This window comes from Choloepus didactylus, chromosome 1 (genome assembly GCF_015220235.1).
Source record: "Choloepus didactylus isolate mChoDid1 chromosome 1, mChoDid1.pri, whole genome shotgun sequence".
Classification (NCBI taxonomy): domain Eukaryota; kingdom Metazoa; phylum Chordata; class Mammalia; order Pilosa; family Megalonychidae; genus Choloepus; species Choloepus didactylus.
Genome location: NC_051307.1, coordinates 165,502,017 through 165,520,652, shown reverse-complemented (window position 1 = coordinate 165,520,652; position 18,636 = coordinate 165,502,017). Strand labels below are relative to the sequence as shown.

The window sequence follows — 18,636 nt, the reverse complement described above, 5'->3', positions numbered from 1 at the left end:
GCCTTTTATTTCTTTGTCTTGCCGGATTGCCCTGGCTAGCACTTCCAGCACAATGTTGAATAACAGTGGTGACAGCGGGCATCCTTGTCTTGTTCCTGATCTTAGAGGGAAGGCTTTCAGTCTCTCACCATTGAGTACTATGCTGGCTGTGGGTTTTTCATATATGCTCTTTATCATGTTGAGGAAGTTTCCTTCAATTCCTACCTTTTGAAGTGTTTTTATCAAAAAGGGATGTTGGATTTTGTCAAATGCTTTTTCAGCATCTATTGAGATGATCAATTGATTTTTCCCTTTTGACTTGTTAATGTGTTGTAATACATTGATTGATTTTCTTATGTTGAACCATCCTTGCATGCCTGGAATAAACCCCACTTGGTCATGGTGTATGATTTTTTTAATGTGTCTTTGGATTCGATTTGCAAGTATTTTGTTGAGGATTTTTGCATCTATATTCATTAGGGAGATTGGCCGGTAGTTTTCCTTTTTTGTAACATCTTTGCCTGGTTTTGGTATTAGATTGATGTTAGCTTCATAAAATGAGTTAGGTAGTGTTCCATTTTCTTCAATGTTTTGAAAGAGTTTGAGTAAGATTGGTGTCAGTTCTTTCTGGAAAGTTTGGTAGAATTCCCCTGTGAAGCCATCTGGCCCTGGGCATTTATTTGTGGGAAGATTTTTGATGACTGATTGGATCTCTTTGCTTGTGATGGGTTGGTTGAGGTCTTCTATTTCTTCTCTGGTCAGTCTAGGTTGTTCATATGTTTCCAGGAAATTGTCCATTTCCTCTACATTATCCAGTTTGTTGCCATACAGTTGTTCATAATATCCTCTTATAATTTTTTAATTTCTTCAGGATCTGCAGTTATGTCACCTTTTTCATTCATTATTTTGTTTATATGGGTCTTCTCTCTTTTTGATTTTGTCAGTCTAGCTAGGGGCTTGTCAATCTTGTTGATCTTCTCAAAGAGGTGGTACTGCTTTTAAACCCCCCTGCTCCTGGTCTTCTAACAAAGTTCCTTTAAAGGAAACTTGTTTTTGCCAATAGGCATAGTTCCTGTCTTGTGAAAATTGTCTGCCTCTCTCTCTCTCAACTCTTAAATGTATTTCCTCATCATTTTAGGAGTTTGAGGAGCTGGTGCAATAATAAGAAGTAACATGGAGTTTCTCATTAAACAATGGCACCCGTAGGTCATCTTCTCTTTGAAGTTTGTATGAGATAGAAAAATAGTTCTCAAAGTGTGCTGCCAGACCAGTAGCACTGGCATCACCTGGGATCTTATTAGGAATACAGAATCTTAGGCCCCCCTCACAACTACTGAATCAGAAATTCTGGGCATGTCCAGCAATCTGTGTTGTAACAAGCCTCCTGGTGATTCTGATGTCGGCTTGAGTTTGAGCACATCTTAGCTAGAGGGAGGTAAGAATTGAACTGAGTCTGAATGAGGACCTCTGGCATTCAATATTCCCAGCTTCCTTTAGACAATTTGCCAGACATGACTGAGCTTCAATTTTCCTATCTCATAAGTCACAATTCTACCCCTTATTGTCCAGAGTCTTTCAGAGTTATGGAGAAGACATGCCGGACTTCTAGCTATGAAATTGTTTTGCTAGCAAAAATAAAAATTCCTAGCTAACCATAAAGTAGCATTATTTCTGTGAAAAAAAGAGAGGACTCAGGTGGTCTGATTTCTGGCCTTGGGTCCACCGGGTGAGCTGTGTGACCTGTGGTGGATGATTAGCCTAGATGAGCCCCACCCTCCTTATCTGTAAAATGGGTATAAAAATGGTCTATCTTGAATAATTGTCTCAGTGATCAAATGGAAAAATGGGTATGAGTGCGCTTTTGAAACTCTAAAGTTATGTACAAATACAAAGACTGTGAGCTGCTCACCTTCAACTTTGTTCTTCCCCATCAGTAACATGGGAGTAATCAATTGTGACTCCATAGAGATAATGTGAGTGAGAGAGACACCTAATGGCACAGCAGTCTGAGCTCTTCTAAAGTCATTTCTTTTGTTCATTTTTTTGTCTTTTAATATCCAAAGGTTGAAAGGTGTTGAAATATTGTCAAATTTTATGTTATATTATAGTGCTGCTATGTATTATATTACATATTTGAATGTGTCACAGCCTAGAGTAGCAGTTCTCAAAATGTGGCCTCTGGACCAGCAGCATCAGCGTCACCTGGAAACTTGTTAGAAATGCTGATTACCTGGCCCCACCCAGATCTACTGAACCAGCAACTCTGAGGGTGGGGCCCGCGAGCTGTGTTTTAACAAGCTCTACAGGTGATCTGATGCTCACTCAAATCTTAAAAGAAAGGATTTATTTTGACCTTAATTGCAAGTCTGATAGAACCACTCTTTTCCTGGGATGGGACGATTGCTTCTCTTTTTCTCCCACATGGATTTGCAACATCTGCATCTAAACTCCGGCAGCCATGATTAGATTCCTTCATAAACACGCTCGTCACTGCCCGCCCAGCACAGAGATCTGGGATGCCGCTCCAGTGCATCTGTTGTGAGGCTGGCATCAGGGTGTGAGAAAATTAAAGCTATTTATCACAGACCATTTTTCCCTGAGAGACAGGAGAAATGAACCTTGGTGTAACAAGCTTCAAGATAGGCCCACATGTGAAAAACACACAGCTTAACAAATGCAGTTTGAGCAGACTTACATTTCTTTTGACTTTTCCCTTGGAAAATGAGCCCTGCTCTGGCAGTGCCAAACTTTTAGTACTTGCTTAAGAAATACTGGTGATGGATTCATCCCCTTCTGTTTTGTGACTTAGGCATATGTGGCAGGATGGCACTTTCCCCTTCCCATTTCTTTCCTTTCTCCTCTTCCTGGGAGGGGATCCTTGGTAAGAGGGAAAGGGACTGAAGATTCTCTTTGCACAAGGAACCATGTCATGAGAGAAGGAGCTTAGTATTTTAGCAAGAGAAAGGTTTTTAGATGTTGTGGAGGTATGACCTGGCCCACTGCCTATTTTTGTAAATAAAGTTTTATTAGAACACAGCCACATTCACTGATTTATCTATTGTCTATGGCTGTATTCATCCTACACAGGCAGAGTTAGATACCTGTGACAGAGACTGTATGAACCCACAAAATCTAAAATTTTTACTATCTGGCTCTTTACAGAAAAAGTTTGCCACCCTTTATTGTAGAGCTTCCCTCTGAGCTGCCTGAAGGGATTGCAGGTGGAACCTGCAGGGTGGGGAGGATGGAGTGATGAAATGCCTGAGGGTCAAAGTGGATCCCAGCAGAAGGGAAACCAGAGAGTGGTGAGTTCTTACTGCTCACTTGAATTGGGTTCTGATTGGATAAGAAGTGATTCTAATATAAATCACTATGTTGGAATATAAAGAAACATTTTAAACTTGGTATGTATTTGTGATTGTCTAATATTTAGATTTTTTTCCCCGGTGATGGTCATTACAGGCAGAACTACAGAGTGTTTGCCTTACTACTTTCAATACCAACTAACATTTATTGGGTATGTATCACGTGTGTATTGCTTTACATCCATTATACTATTTAATGTTCACAACAATTGTATGAGACAGGTACTGGCATTCCCGCTTCACAGGTGAGAAAACCAAGTGCAGAAATGTTAAATAATGCCCAAGGTCATGGAGCTGGTACTAGAGCCTTGATTTAAATGCAGGTCTTTTTGATGCCAAAGCCAGCATTCCAAACCATCGTTTTTTCAAATTGTGGGTTGTGAAATCATTTAATGAAGTGAAGTGAAATCAGCTTTGTTTTAATCTCTCCTTTTTTTAATTAAAGAGAAAGGAAATCCTAGAGTATATCACAAGTAAATCTTGATGTGTGAAATTATTGTTTCAGTTATAAAGATATTTATTCACACACATATACATTTTTGTATAGTGGGTCACTGTGTAAACAGCATTTGCTACTATGCCAAAAGCAATGTGTTTTTTCCCTTGGGCAGAGAGGGAAGGATGACAGTGAGAGAAAGGGAGAGCTACGGGGAGAACAAGAGTGAGAGAACATGAATGAAAGAGTGAGGATATGAATAACTGTACAGAGGCAGAGAGACTCAGGGAGAGAGGGAAGGCGCGGAGTGCAGGGTATCTCCACCGTCCCACTCAGCAAGCACGTGCTCCTATTTGAGGGCAAAATAGGAGACTTGTGGTGTTGTCCTCGTAGGGGATTTTAATGTTCATGTACTTCTCATTTTGTGAGTGTGATTCTAATAAAGATATGTATTTGTCATAAAACATGACACCTCTACATACACATATCAACTCTCTTCTGGTGCTCAACTGAAAATTAGTGATCTGAAGGGAAAACAGACCAGATGTGAGATCCCCAAAACTCCCCTTCTTAAGGAATTGGAAAAAGCAGCTTTGCGCATATGTAATTTCTGTCTTTTGAGCCAGCTGACTAGTTTCTATTTCACTGTACTGCCTTGCACTGTGGTTTTAGTGGGAAATCATAGGTATCAAACAGATTTTAATGCCTCTTACTGTCAAAGATTCCTGCATCCATTAAGTATTTTACTTTCAAAGGATTCTGGAGTCAGTTAATGAAAATCCCACTTTTACAGATGTGGAAATTGAGTGAACATTTGTATGAAGCTTACCTCTCTAGAGAAATAAATACAGTGCTTTCATAAAAAGTGTATTATTGAATCCTCATAGCCGTCTATTAGATTACCTTTATGTCAGTTTTACAGATCGAGAAATAGGAGTTCAGTAAGTTTAAGTCTCTTGCCAGGATTCTCATCTGGGAGGTGGTAAAGACAGATGCAAACTTTGCTTCTCTGATCTTGAATCCTGTATTTTTCCCACTAGGCAGACAATAGCCACAATGGGATGAAGAACAGTTCTATATATTACATGGTAGAAGAATCATTTTGGTTATAAGTCAGAGAGTGGTGTGAAGCCTAGAATGCCCACTGTTTTACTGCAGTAGGATGTCATTATGTGATTCCCTCTTCTCCCTGCCCAGAACTATTTCTTATTCCTACACCCCCATTAGCAAGTTGGAGTTCATATTGCTATGATTGTTTTAAATGTGTGATCCATTCGTGGCCTTTGTTGGTTGAAAACTGTTAGAGCACCAAATTTATTTTTAGTAACTAATAATGTTGCATCAAGTAACTTTGATAGCCACTTCTTGGCATCAACTTAAGTGGGTGGTTTTTTACCTTTTAAGAAAACTGCTGTGTGGAAATTTGAATAAATAAAAGCCCACCAAAGTAAACTCCATCTCGAAAGCCTTAACAGCCTTTTAGAAAAGAATTGTAAAGTTTTCCCCTGCTTGCTAAATTGCCATTGCTGTGTACCCTATCTCTCTTGTCTGGTCTCACCACTTACATTTTCTTAAAAAAATAAAAAATTCCCAGGAAGAATGCTGACATAGCTCTACTCCAAATGCCTCTCCTAAACACTTTCTGTGCAGCCAGAGCATCTTTTCCTCCTAAATCCTCTCAATTATAATAAGGACACATCTTCAGTATATAGAACAGATAGTTTCCTCGTGTTTCATAGTTTTTTTCTCCCCCTTTTAAAAGATGGTTGCAAATGGAGTCATCTCACCTTTCCTCTGCTGATTTCATTTTGTTGAGTACTTATTATCTTATTATGTTCAACCAAATACTTTCAGGCAGCTAAGGTTCAGCTCCACGCCCCGTGAAAACTTTGTCAATGCAAACAAAATGCACATCTCTGAGAAAACACAGGGGATCCTAGACTCATTATAATTTTAATAACTGGTGGGACCTGAATGTTGTTTATTCTTTATTTCAGAGATCCCAGAAGACCCACTTGTGGCTGAAGAGTATTATGCTGATGTTTTTGATTCCTGTTCTGAAGAGAGTGAGGAGGAGGAAGAAGAGACAGTGTTCTCGGGGCCAGAGGAAAAGGCCAAGGATGAGGGGCCCCAGCCTGTGTACAGAACAAACCAACAGGTACTTGCTGCTCTCTACCAGATGGGACAGTGCCATGACTTCCGAGAGAGAGTCAAGAGTAATAATCTGGAGGGGGAGTGGGGGACAGTGTTTGTTATAATGGCTCCATAAGCTTTTCCTTACGATAAGTCTTGCTTTCTAAGTTCCAGGGGCTGGAGGGACACCCTGGAATTCTGAGAATTTGGTCCAGACCATGTTGATGAGGGGAAAGGTCAGCATCGAGCCTGCCCAGCCTATGACTGGCGTACACACGACCAATTGGGGAGCAGGAGTACACACTACATGGTTTGCACATTGAGGATCTCCCCACATATAGCTATTGAATGAAGAACGCAAGTTTCTCTTTTGCAGGGAGAAAGGAAAAACTTTTGTTTGTTTTTACTTTTCTGCATGGTAATCGTATTTGTGAGTTATGTCCCATGGTAAAATTTTGTAAAGACTCACAGAGTTCTGGGGATGAAGCCCAGAGATCCCGGTCTTTGGGGATGATCTTTCTATGCCCTTCAGCCTCTGAGGGCCCATCCTCACATACAGTGCTGAGGTCTCTCTGAGTCTACTCCCTTGATGTAGATGTCTTTAGCTGGAGCAAGACCAAGTCCCTTCTGGGCCTTTGGCCAACTAACAGCCCTGGCAATCCCTTCTCTACTGGATATCTGTGGGGAGGGGAAAGAAAGAGGCACATGAGGAGAGAGCAGATGACTCTGGGCGATTCCTGATCATAGACCTCATTTCCTTCTTAGGCCCTAACCTGGTAATCCTCCCAACCCTAAACTCCCATAAGGCAGAGAAGCTTTTTTGTCAACTGGGAACCATTAAGCCACTAAAATAAAAGTCAATCAAGGGACACCTGAGTCAATAAATGCTTAATTAGGGTGAATGACTTTTGGAGTGAAGAGAGGGTTGCATACAATCCATTCAACCATTTTTAATAAAGACTAAGCATACATTCTAATACCCAGTGAGTACAACAAATAAGAAATATTCTTAAGTTCTATATAAGAGAAGGAGAAGGAGGCAGGGAGAAGGGGACTAGTAAGGTGTGGGTACAGGCTAAACAGAGAAGGGGGTGAGAGGAACAGAAAGAGAAAAGATTAGAGAATGAGTCCAAGAGACAAATACATGGAGAGAGAAACAAACAAACGTTGAAAAAAATACAGGGTGAAAAGGGAAAATTTCAGGATGCTAAAATAAAAACATTTTTCTTATACAATTTTCTCATTCTTTCCATCAGATTCTGGCAAAATGATAGCACCTCCCACCACAAATTGAAAATACTGTTTTCACTTGTCACTGTGCCACTGTCCTAAATAGCTGAGACCAATAATATTATAGATGTATGATTGCAAAAATACATACTCAATTTTCCCTAAGCATTCAGTGGTGAAATTTTAACTCTCCTAATAAATGAACTAATAAATCTTTTTATTTTAAAATAAAGCAGACTCAGGAAGCCCCATAAATACAGTATGTGTGGCAAACATCACCCAGGTCAAGAAATAGAACTTTGCCAACCACACCAGAAGCCCCTCTCCTCTGCGTAGTGGTTGGAAGACAGTGTTGAAAACCAGACCTAGTCTCTGTCACTTGCAGGTTGCAAGTTGCTAAACTTCACTGCACCTCAGTTTTGTAGTCTCTAAAATGGCAGAATATTGGGTCCTCACTGAGAGTGGTTTTGAAGATTAAAGGAAATAATCAATGTAAAGCCCTTAAAGTCACACCCAGTACTTAATAAAGTACTTAATAATGAGCTATTAGCTATTGCCATTAAGAAATTGTCCAGCCATCTTGTGGCCTTCATATGATACTGCCCAAACTTTTTAATGTTAAAGTGAGATTTTATAATTGTAATATAAAAAATATCCCTTATTATTATTTCTTAAGACAGGTGATACATATAAGGGCAGCAATTTTGCTCTCGGCTGTACATCTGTCATATATTATATGAAAGATTATAACTGATTTTAAATAATCTATTGAGACAATATGTTAAATCTTCTCACAGATACTATGATATTTTGCCTCACAAAACCTTCTTGGGTAGTTATTCTTACCACCATTTTCCAGATGAGGAAACTGAGTTTCAGAGAGAGAAATAAATTGCCCATGGTCACACAGCTAGGGAAGGGTCACATGCCTAAGCCAGTGTTTTCCTGCTACAAAAGGTGTATTGACCTAGAACAGGCTTGGCATAGGAGAAACAGGAGTGGAAAACAAAATAGATGGTAATTTGTATTAGAGGCAGGTAATTACAATCCCATCTGTTTTTCGTAGTAATTCAATATAATTCCCTCCTCCCCAAAGGTGGTGGGTGTGGGATTGTGATGGATGTTGATGCTTCCATTTTGGGGGTATTTTATTAGCAATATGCAAAGGCCAGATACAGAACTCAGTAAGGAGACCCCAGCCACTGTTGGTTTTGTGAATCAGGTGATACTGTAGCCATCTCTGAGGTTGGCCTCTTCTCCCCTCACCCCAGTCTTCTCCTTGACCCTTGAGTGTGCAAAGGTCTTCCTGAGTGAGCATCATACCCATATGGATTTTATATAAGTAATGAGATCAAAGTTGATTCACCCTTTTTTAGATGCAGCAAAAGTCACATAGCTATTACTTTGATGGAAGAAGAGCTTCATATACAGTGCTTTTGAAAAGAAAAACAGCCATGAACTTCATTGTGATTGATTGCTGAATCCCTGTGCCACCCATGACAATCTTTTCAGCAGCAGGATCCCCAAAGCACAGTTTTATTAAGCATCTAATTGCTGTTCACTGTCAGATGCTTCTCTGCTGTGATAAGCAGTGCATCGATAACACCCTTATCACCACCATTAGCACTGTCTTTAGTTCCTTTTGTGAAGTCTGTGGTCACCTATTGGACCCAGCCTCTAGGATCTCAAGCGAATGGAGTTTATAGCTGTCATCAGAACAGGGTTCTCAGCAGGATTTGTGAGACCTGTCACTGAAAAGTGCTTCAGGTGTTCTAATGGACATTTTTAGGGCTGCAGGCTGATGGGTGTTTTTGTAGACTATTCAGTTTTACTCTTAAGCCTTTACCATCTTTTCTGTCTCCAAGGCTAATCAATGTCCCAGGTGTAGCAATCAAACACATACTAGATGAACCATAGTGACTTAACACAGAGTTCCCTTGAGAAAGGCTCTGTTTAATGAATGTAACTAAAGCTTGTTTCAAGAGGGCTATTCAGGACCATGGAGTTTGTTCTTGCTAAGATATAGGGCTACAGAGGCTCAGTTTTTCCATCTAATTTTGAATTTTTAAATAATTTCCCCCCAACTCCTCTGGTGGTTTTGAAATTCTTTCTGCACAGTGAAGAGCTTTGGAACAAGCATGATTGATCTTCTGCTTTGCAAGTTGCCATAGAAGCAGTAAAATGGATACTGGGTAGACAAGGCCTAAGATTCTACTGAGGACTTTCTGGATCAGATCCTCATGAGAGTAGGTGCCTCTAGCAGTATAGCCTGCCAGTGGAGTCACTAGTATAATCCATATATCCAATCATAATTATATTAACAGTAACAGCTAGCATTTCTATAACCTTCATTCTGTGCCCAGTATTTTATATGCTGTGTCAGTTCAGGTCTTCTGAGATGCACATGACAAGACAGAAGTAGAACCGGAAAGGAAGTGCCTTTGGAGTAGACGGGGAGAGCGTCAGACCATGGTGCTGGTCTGACACCTTTGAGAAGAAGGAAAGGAAGGAGGGAGGGAGGGAAGGAGGACTGGATGAGAAAAGCCTCAGACTGCAGTGCAGTTCCCAAAAAGTCTTGGCATGCAATAGGAGCCCCAGGGCAAAGACTGCCCATTAGCAGAGTCCTGCAGTGGGCAGGAATGGCCTGATTCTAGTATCCCCACCATGCTGCCATTGGCTGGGAGCTGCCTGGAAAGCGCGTGGCCTCAGTGTGAGCACTGCAGTGGATCCTGAAGGCGCTGCAGCTGGGGGCTGTCCAAGCTGACCGCTGTCCTCATAGCAGGTGCTCTTGAAAGGAGGTGTAAGTAGCACTCCTACCTGACTTCTGCAGATGCAGTATTTCATTTAATTTTTGCAATGGCCTGTTGACATGCGTATTCAGGTCAAACTGCACCAAACTAGAAGTTAACCAACTAGAATTCAAAGATGAGGGCAAAGGTGAGGTTGGGAGAAAGGAAGAGAGCGTGAGTTAGGGACTTCAAGCAATTCTTCCCGACATTTCATTTAAGAAGAGGATGCCCCTGAGTGAGAATAAGCTGAGAGCTAAAATTCCAGCACCACCACCCCCAACCCTGCATCTCAGTCCCCTTGTGTCTCTCAGATTGTGAACCTCTTGTTGCTTTGAATTATTGCTCCCGACTTGTAGTATCTAAAGATACGTGTTTTTCTTACAATGTAGTCCCTAAGTGCAAGTCAACTGTTTCATCTGATGCTCAACAAAGAAACAGCAGTGGAGGATATTTTATCTATAATTGATTATGGCATTAAGTGCTGACTTTAAAACCCAGTTCCTCTGAAAGGTGAGACCATTGTGATATCCTAACCTTGCAGAAGAGGAAACTGAGGCTTAGTAAGGTAGAGTAACTTCTTACAGTACACACAGCTAGTAAGTAGCAGACTCAAAGACGTTTGTGTGACTCCACTTATAGCCACTCCTTCTTACAGTCTTCCCTCTGCACATTTATAATCCTTCCTCCTCCTCTGATGATGGAGTTAAACACATTAGATGTGAAGGAATATAGCCCAAGGGGACAATGCATTATCTAATCCGCTAGTGAGACTGTCTTACTTAGAATTACTGAGCTACATGCAAGGTAAAATGTATAACAGTTCTACAAAAAGTACTCAGTTATGAAAATTCAAACAGAAAACAGCCTACCTTTTGCATCTGCTGTGGGAAACAGATTTATCACCTCCTACTGTGCTTTTAATAGAAGGTGCCAGAACTTTTGAGTCCAAATAGTAGGACTGATTTACCTGCTATTTTACATGATTTGACCTAATTAACTTCATACACAGGAGGAAACACTTTTTATCTTGACTTGGCCTCAGAAGTCTCCAGTTCCAAAAAGCAGCCAGCCCAGCTGTTGCAAGCTGTTGAATCATTTCTCCATCCCAGTTCCCCCATCCTGTGTCCTACACCCAAGAGCTGCCACCCTTTTTAAAGTGCTAGTGGGGCTAACAGTTTAGTTTGTTATTCTTTCCAGGTAATGGACCTTCCATAGACTCAATGTGTGTTTTTCAAAGGAGTGATTTTGATGGGACAGTTTCTACCCCCAACCCCCATTCCAGCTCCTTTTCCATCAAGGTTGTGCCCCTTTCCCTCTCTACCACTTCTTAATCTAAGATGAAGCATAACTCATTGCTGGTCAGATTGAGACCAGCAAACTTGGCTCTAGGACAAAGCAGAGTAGGCTTTCTAGAAGGCTTGAGCTCCTAATTTTTTTTTAATTAGATACAGTGTTGTGTTCAGGATCACACCTATACTTTCTTGCCCCAGGACCAAAGTGTAGAGGGAAAAGATGGTAGGAGGTAGGATGGATAAAGACAAAGCAAAGCTGACCAGGAGTGGAGAGTCCATGTGTTCCTTTCAGTGTAGAGCATGGAGAGGTCATGATCACCCTGCTGGAATGGGCAGAGGTCCACAGGCAGACAGGGAGCAAGGGGACACTGACCTGCATTGTGAGACGTCCTGTGATCTGCCCTGTTGCTGCTGGAGCTGGGGGGTGAGGACAGCAGGGTGGTCTATGCTGATTTGTATAGAGCTGGTGTTTCAGTTTGCTAAAGCTGCCAGAATGCAATATACCAGAAATGGGTTGGCTTTTTCATTGGAGTTTTATTAGGTTACAAATTTAGCTAAGGCCATGAAAATGTCCCAGTTAAGGCATCAACAGGACGATAGCTTCTCTGAGGAAAGGCCAATGGCATCCAGAGTTCCTCTGTCACATGGAAAGGCTCATGGTGACGTCTACTGATCCTTCTCTCCCGGCTTCCTATTTGAATGATTGTCTCCAAAATGTCTCTCCAAAATATCTCTCTGTGCTCCCTGAGTTTCGTCTGCCTTCTGTCCTCTCATAAAGGACTCCAGCAAAGGAATTAAAACCCACCTTGAATGGGCTGGGTCACATCTCCATGGAAACAGCCTAACTGAAAGGTCCCACCCACAATAGGACTGCCCCAACAAGATTGGATTAAAGAACAATAGTCTTTTCTGGGGTAACAGCTTCAAACCAGCACAGCTGGTAAGACCAGGTGGAATGGTGCCTTTGAAGATTTTCTCCTGAACAGCTTCCCCAATCCACACCCAATCCTGTCTCTTCAGAGCTGAGGGCCCCTGATCATACAGGGCACAAAAATATCTGCAAAAAAAATATGAAAATCCTCCTAAACAGCCCTTGCCAACCGAAAAATATAAAGACCCTGGCCACTATTCAATTACACAGAGAAATTAGATTTTATTTTCTGAATATTTTATTGGAGCTGGAAAAGTAGGGGTAGTGTCCAGCCAAGGAGGAAAGAGGGATGACAGATCTGGGGCATCATTGGAGGTGTTGTCCTTCTGACATGGCCTGCTCATCTGGAAGTACATGGGTCCACGTTATACCTGGGAGAGCAGTAGTCATGGTTAATAAAAAACAACGGCTGCCTTACAGCATGCCAGGCTCCAGGCTGAGCCCTTTACATGTATCATCCTATTACCAACATCTTGCATTAGTGTGGTACATTTGTTACGGTTGATGAACTAATATTGTGCATCATCCTATTTTACACTGACAAGCACATTATGCAGTCAATATCTTCCACTCCATTTTACAAATAATGAAACTGTGAAGCAGGGAGATTAACTGAACCCAAGTCACCCGGTCCAATGACAGAGGTGGGATTCAAACTGGCGAATACTCATTGTGCCATTTTGGGTAAGTGTAGAATATAATGTAGAAGTTAGCAAAGGCGAAGAAAAGGCGATGCTTGTGATATGAGGGACGGCTCCAAAGTGTGTGAAAATGTAATATGATCTGATGATTTAAATCACTTGCTTAAAACACAGGGCCAAGATTTTCACCTACTATGAAGAATTTAAATAAAAATAAAGCTTGAGCCCTAGTTGAAAATAGTAATCTGCAATAAAAGAGTTTGGATCCTGAGGGCTACCTTTTGTTATAGGAAAATTCTTTCTCTTTTTGTTCCAATAAACTTCTCTTAAATTGCAGGACTTTCTTCCGCTGATTATTGGACTGAGAGCATGTAAAGAGATATGTTCTTCTTTGAGAGAAAGGGAACCCCTGGGAGGCAGGGATTAATTGGAGGCAGGCCTCACCTCCTCACTGCAGGAATAAATGGACTGCAGCAGGGGAGTCCAGGCCTCAGCAGCTCCTGAAAAATCCATCCCCCCAGATTCTTGAGTAAGCCCCGTGGCACCGCTCCATTAGCCCTGCTTTCTTTCCTCTCTTCATCCTTTACGTTCCCATACCATAATCCGAAATGTCTCAAGCGTTCTGTCATTGGATACCTAAGAATGCTTTTGAAACCTTCAAACAACCCCGCAGACACCAACTTGCTGCGAACCTGAGCATTAATAAAAGACAGCTGCAGTTAGGAGGTTTTAATAATGCAGAGTAAACAAGGCATTAGCAGTGAAATGTGGACACATTGACAGTCACGTTTCAGCAATTCTGCATTCAGTGACAGAGGCGTTTAGTGTTACGGGAGCCAGGGGGCTTGTTTACAGTTGGAGTTTTGCAGATGCGGCTGTGTCTTCCCATCACTACACTTCGAGGCCTTTTCTCCTTGCCAGAAGGCAACCGACAGCAGTGAGGTAGGAGGAAATATCTCAGCTTCCTGGTTTCAGGGCAGCCCCCACCAAGGTGCCATCAGCTCTGTCCCTTGGCTTTGTGCTAAACGGCATCCTCTGTCTTCCCATGAATTATGAATGCAGATAAGCGAGGGCCTGGCTTCTAATGAGCTCAAACTGAGATGTGAAAGGTACATCTGAGCGTGCAGAAAATGAATAAGGTCACCTTGGTGTTTTGGTTTCAGTAACTTAGTGACACTTTTCAAGGCTGTTGCGGATATGGTTTTAAGGCGAGTAGGTAATAGCTCAGTAAGCTGATGGGTTGTTGCGTGAATCATTCATTTACTCATCTATTACAATATATGTACAATACATATATTGTATGCATTTCTGAGCAAAATAGACACAGTCCCACCTTCATGGAAATCTCATTCAGTCTCAAGTATTTAAATATTATATATAGACTGACAACTCCCATGTGTGTGTCTTCTGACCTGGTGTCTCCCCAGAACTCTAGTCTCACATATCCGGTCTGCTTGGGGGTGGGTTAGAAGTCACATGGACTTTCAGTAGACATCCTGAACTAAATATGTCTAAAAGTGAGCTCCATTTATACCCCAACACCAATCAGCCACTCCTGAGTCAACCTTGACTCATTCTTTCGTTCACATTTCACATCTAATCCATAAGCAAAACCTCTTGGCTCGGCCTTCAGAATATTTTAGAATATGTACACTATTTAGCACCTCTGCTCCTACTGCCAAAGCCACCATCACCTCCCAGTAGATTATTGCAATACAATTATCCCTTCCACATTGCCTGTGTTAGGGGTGTGGCACCCCTGCCATCTGGAAAATCCACGTAAAAATGTTTGGCCCTCCTTTTGGTACCAGAGAAGTCTGAATTTTTTCTTTTTCTTTTATGAGGTGTTTACAGTATCTTATTGTAAAACTGGGGTTAAGTATTTGGTCATAGGATATATGTAGGTCAACGTTAAGTAAAAATACTCTATGAAAAATAAATTTTAAAAATGCAAAATATGAAAATTAACTAAAAAATTGTGTATATTTATGGTATTAAAAGATAAAATATGTTAATATTATATTAATATACATATATTGTATGCATTTCTGAGTTTCTAAACTTTTTCTGTGTTGTCTGCTGTCCTTTGTGTGTCATCTGTGGCTTCTGCAAAACTCTTCCCAAAATTCCCATTTAATTTCTTACGCCAGCCTGCAGTATATCAAAACCGCAGTGGGGAAAATCACGATGTGGAAGGGATAACTGTACTTTCTAAATGCTCCCCCCTGCTCCCTCGAAAGCCTTCACAGTGGCCTGCTAGCTGCCCCACCCCCCGCATCATCACCATTTCCTCACTGAGGGTCTCTCCACCATGACTATGAGAATCACTCTCACTCACTCACTGCAGCTCCACTGGCCTCCTTGCTGTTCCTGGAACACCCCAGACTTGTTCCTGCCCTGGGAAGCCTCGAATGCCCTCCCCTCAGGTACACAAATGGTTTGCTCCTCCTCTGCCTTCCAGTTTCTGCTTAAATGCCACCTTATTGGGGAGGATTCTGACCACTTTATATAAAACAGCACTCGCTGGCCTGAGAATTCCCTCTTCCCCTTCCCTGCTTTATTGTTCTCCATAGTCCTTGTCACCACCTGACTTACTGCTTAGTTTACTTGTTTATTCATTTATGGTCTGTCTCCCCTACTAGAATGCATGCTGGTAGGGCAGAGATTTTGCCCTTTTTTTGTTCTATGCTTATTCTTAGCACCTAGAACAGTGGTTTTTTGTTTTTGTTTTGTTTTGTTTTGTTTTTTCAGCACATCATAAAATACTATCTTGATATTGTGGAATGAATGAATGATTGTAGTAAATAGTCTGTGATACAGGTAGCCAGTAATCCAGTACACAAACTAACCAATCAAAGCAAGTAGGAAATGAAAAAGTTGAAATGATGGAAGAAAGGGTGTTTGGGGGTACGAGGACACCTACTAAAGGGAGTTTGGGAGAGTTTCTAGGAGGTGGCTTTTCAGCTGTGACCTAAAGGATGGAAAGAAGCCAGCTCCTTGATATAAAGAAAGGGAGTTGGGGAGGAGTTTCCCAGTGAGAGAGAACACTATGTCGGAAAGCCCAGGGTCATAAAAGAGCTAAGCCATTTGAAAAAACCACATAGTGCGCAAGAAGACAATCTGAGATGAGGCTGGAGAGGCCAGGTCAGCTGTAGCTACATCATAAAGGCCTTGTAAGGAGTGTGAGTTTTATTTTAAATGGAAGGGCTATGTAGTGAAGAGTCATTAAAACAAAGGCTTGAAGTGAATCTATGGTGATAGAAATCAGAACAATAGTGCCTGGAGAAAGAGAGTTAACTGCAAGGAGGCACAAGGGAACTTTGGGGGATGATAGAGTTTTTTGTTTTGTTTTGAGTGGTGATGACACAAATGCATATATTTTTTAAAACTTGTACTGTACCCTTACTATATGTGCATTTCACTGTGTGAAAATTTGTCTCAATAAAAATAATTACATCATCAACGTCATCAACAAGAGAATAACTACAAAAAAGCAATAGAGTTGTAATATTCACATGTGATGAGGCATTTTAGTCCTTAGCCTATATCCAGACCACTTCTCTGGCTGCTTGTGGCATGTGCATGACTTTTTAGCTTCAAGGAAGTCTTGGGTGCTCTCAAATGAGGCAGGTTCCGAATGTCTGTGGACAAGTAGGGAAGAGGGCTCTGTATGGTTTTGTTTCACTGCATGGATGAGAGTGATAGGAAAAGTGACCAAGAAGGGAAAGAGATCCACCTCTTCCTAGCTTCACATCTCCTGAGATAAGGAGCTCTTTAGTGTGAAGAGGTCCCTGGAGCTCTGAGTAAGATGAAACTCAGCTGAGCTCTTCTCTGTGGCTAGAGCCATAATGGAAGATTATTTCAGCTTTGTACATTTAGTTATAGATCAATACCTGCCTGGGATTGTTCAGCAGACAGAGAGGACGGTGTCAGTGTTGGTAGCACACCATGGAGGCATCCATTTCCACTCAATTGAAGCAGCTTCCAGCCACTGGAAACATGACTTCTGTCTTCCATGGCTGTGAAACTGTCTTTGTGTTGATATCTCTCTTCAAGAGTCAGCATAGCCCACCTGTGGGAGAGCGTTGACAGGGCTAGTGTAGACAGACAGTTGAGCTTTCCCTGCCTCAAGGTGAAGGAGTAATGAACAGAAGAATAACCCTTGGGGAGACTCTTAAGAATATCTAAAGATAGATAAACTCTAAGGGGATGTTGGCCCAAACTCAGTTTGGGCCCTTAGCCCAAACTAAGGCCTTAGGTAGTTACCTTTCATGCATTCATTCACAGTTCATTCCTCAAGGGATGCAATATTGTACAATGGTTAGCATTTTACTGATAACATTGCTAGTTCTCTCCCTTATTTATCCACATATTCATCTTTTAAGTTGTTTTCATTTACCTAACTTTGTAATTAAACCGTCTCCCATTGGTTTGCCCTTGGTATTTGGGGTGTGCTAGGAGATCTACTAAAAAGGAGAACTAGGGAGAATTTCTGGGAGATGACTTTTTAGCTGTGACCTGAAGAAAGAAAGAAGGCAGAAACTTTTCAAGGAAAGAAACTCTTCAAGTTTCAGACTTCCTCAATATTTCTCTTAAACAATATTTTAAGCCTGCTTATAATTATTTTTCTCTTTCTCTCATTTAACAAAAGGAAGAATTTCACTGAGGAAAGCAGAAGGAGGGATATAGCATCTTTATGTCTCTGTACCTTCCTGCCTTTGGCTTATTCCTCTGTGATTTCTTCACCTGTATGGGGTAAACAAAACTCATGGGTCTAGGCTACTCCCAGGAATAGGTTCTTATTGCTTTGTTCTCGAGGGGTGTGGCAGAGCCTCTTTTCCTTCCTCATTTCACCTTTTTTAATTGGGGTTCAGTTGCAGCTTGAACTTGTACATCATGACCAGAGTCTCTTGGATAAATAACTGTCAGCAACAGCTTAAGAAAGAAATAGCCTCAGAAAGAGATTTCTTCAAATGCAATTATCCATTTCAACAATTTGAGCAGAAAGTTAAACTGGGTTCACTTCAGGATCCTGTGCCATTTTTGAACATTTTATTTAACAAATACTTATATTGCACTTAACATTTGCTGGGCATGCATCTGTGTACTTGACAAATGCTAACTTACTTCATTCTCCCAGCAACCCATTTTATAGATAGGGAAGTGGAGGCACCAATCAGTAATGTAATTTGCTCAAGACATGTAACTGGCAAATGGCAGGGTGGGATTTGAACTCAGACAGGCTTACTCCAAAGTTCAAGCTCTTAACCATTAGGCTGTGCACCTCTCCCTTGGTCCATGCTCAGAGCCTCAGCTTTAGGCCATGTCCACTGTGTGGGTTATCATAAACTTCAACAGCAAACTTTACAGCAGCTTCTGATACCAACTATACAGGTATCAGAAGCTTCAATCAATTCAATTCTGACCCTGCCCCAAGATAGGCTAGACCCCACAGGTTAAGGGCCATTCTCTACAAGATTGTACTTCAGGCACCAGTTGCCAAGTTAGGGGCCCAGGTCACCTGCACTTCTAACCAACAGGCTACAAATTTGGAGGTTCCCACCCCCTCTTTCAGATTGATAATTCACTAGAAGGATTCACAGAACTCTATATGTATAAGTATATGAGAGTGCTATACTTATAATTATAGTTTTTTTATAGCACCGTTCTTTACCCTCATAAATATTTCTTGAGTGAAAACACAAAGGGGCAGTTTTACTGTTGTTTTAAATAAAGATAAATATGCTTAATGTATATAACATGTATCTATGGTTTTTATTTAAATTATATGGTTATACCCACAAACACATATATGCATGGGCACACACCCAATCCCACTA

The 18,636-nt window shown here is 41.3% G+C and overlaps 1 protein-coding gene across 5 annotated transcripts in view; it reads left to right on the top strand.

Moving 5' to 3' along the window:
* NEK11 (NIMA related kinase 11) overlaps positions 1-18,636 on the top strand; it is a 314,565-nt gene that overhangs the window by 171,043 nt on the left and 124,886 nt on the right. For all 5 annotated transcript variants that reach the window (XM_037844899.1, XM_037844909.1, XM_037844925.1 and 2 more), the window contains one exon: positions 5,778-5,938. In XM_037844899.1, coding sequence (XP_037700827.1) covers positions 5,778-5,938 — 161 coding nt within the window. The remainder of the gene's footprint in view (positions 1-5,777; positions 5,939-18,636) is intronic.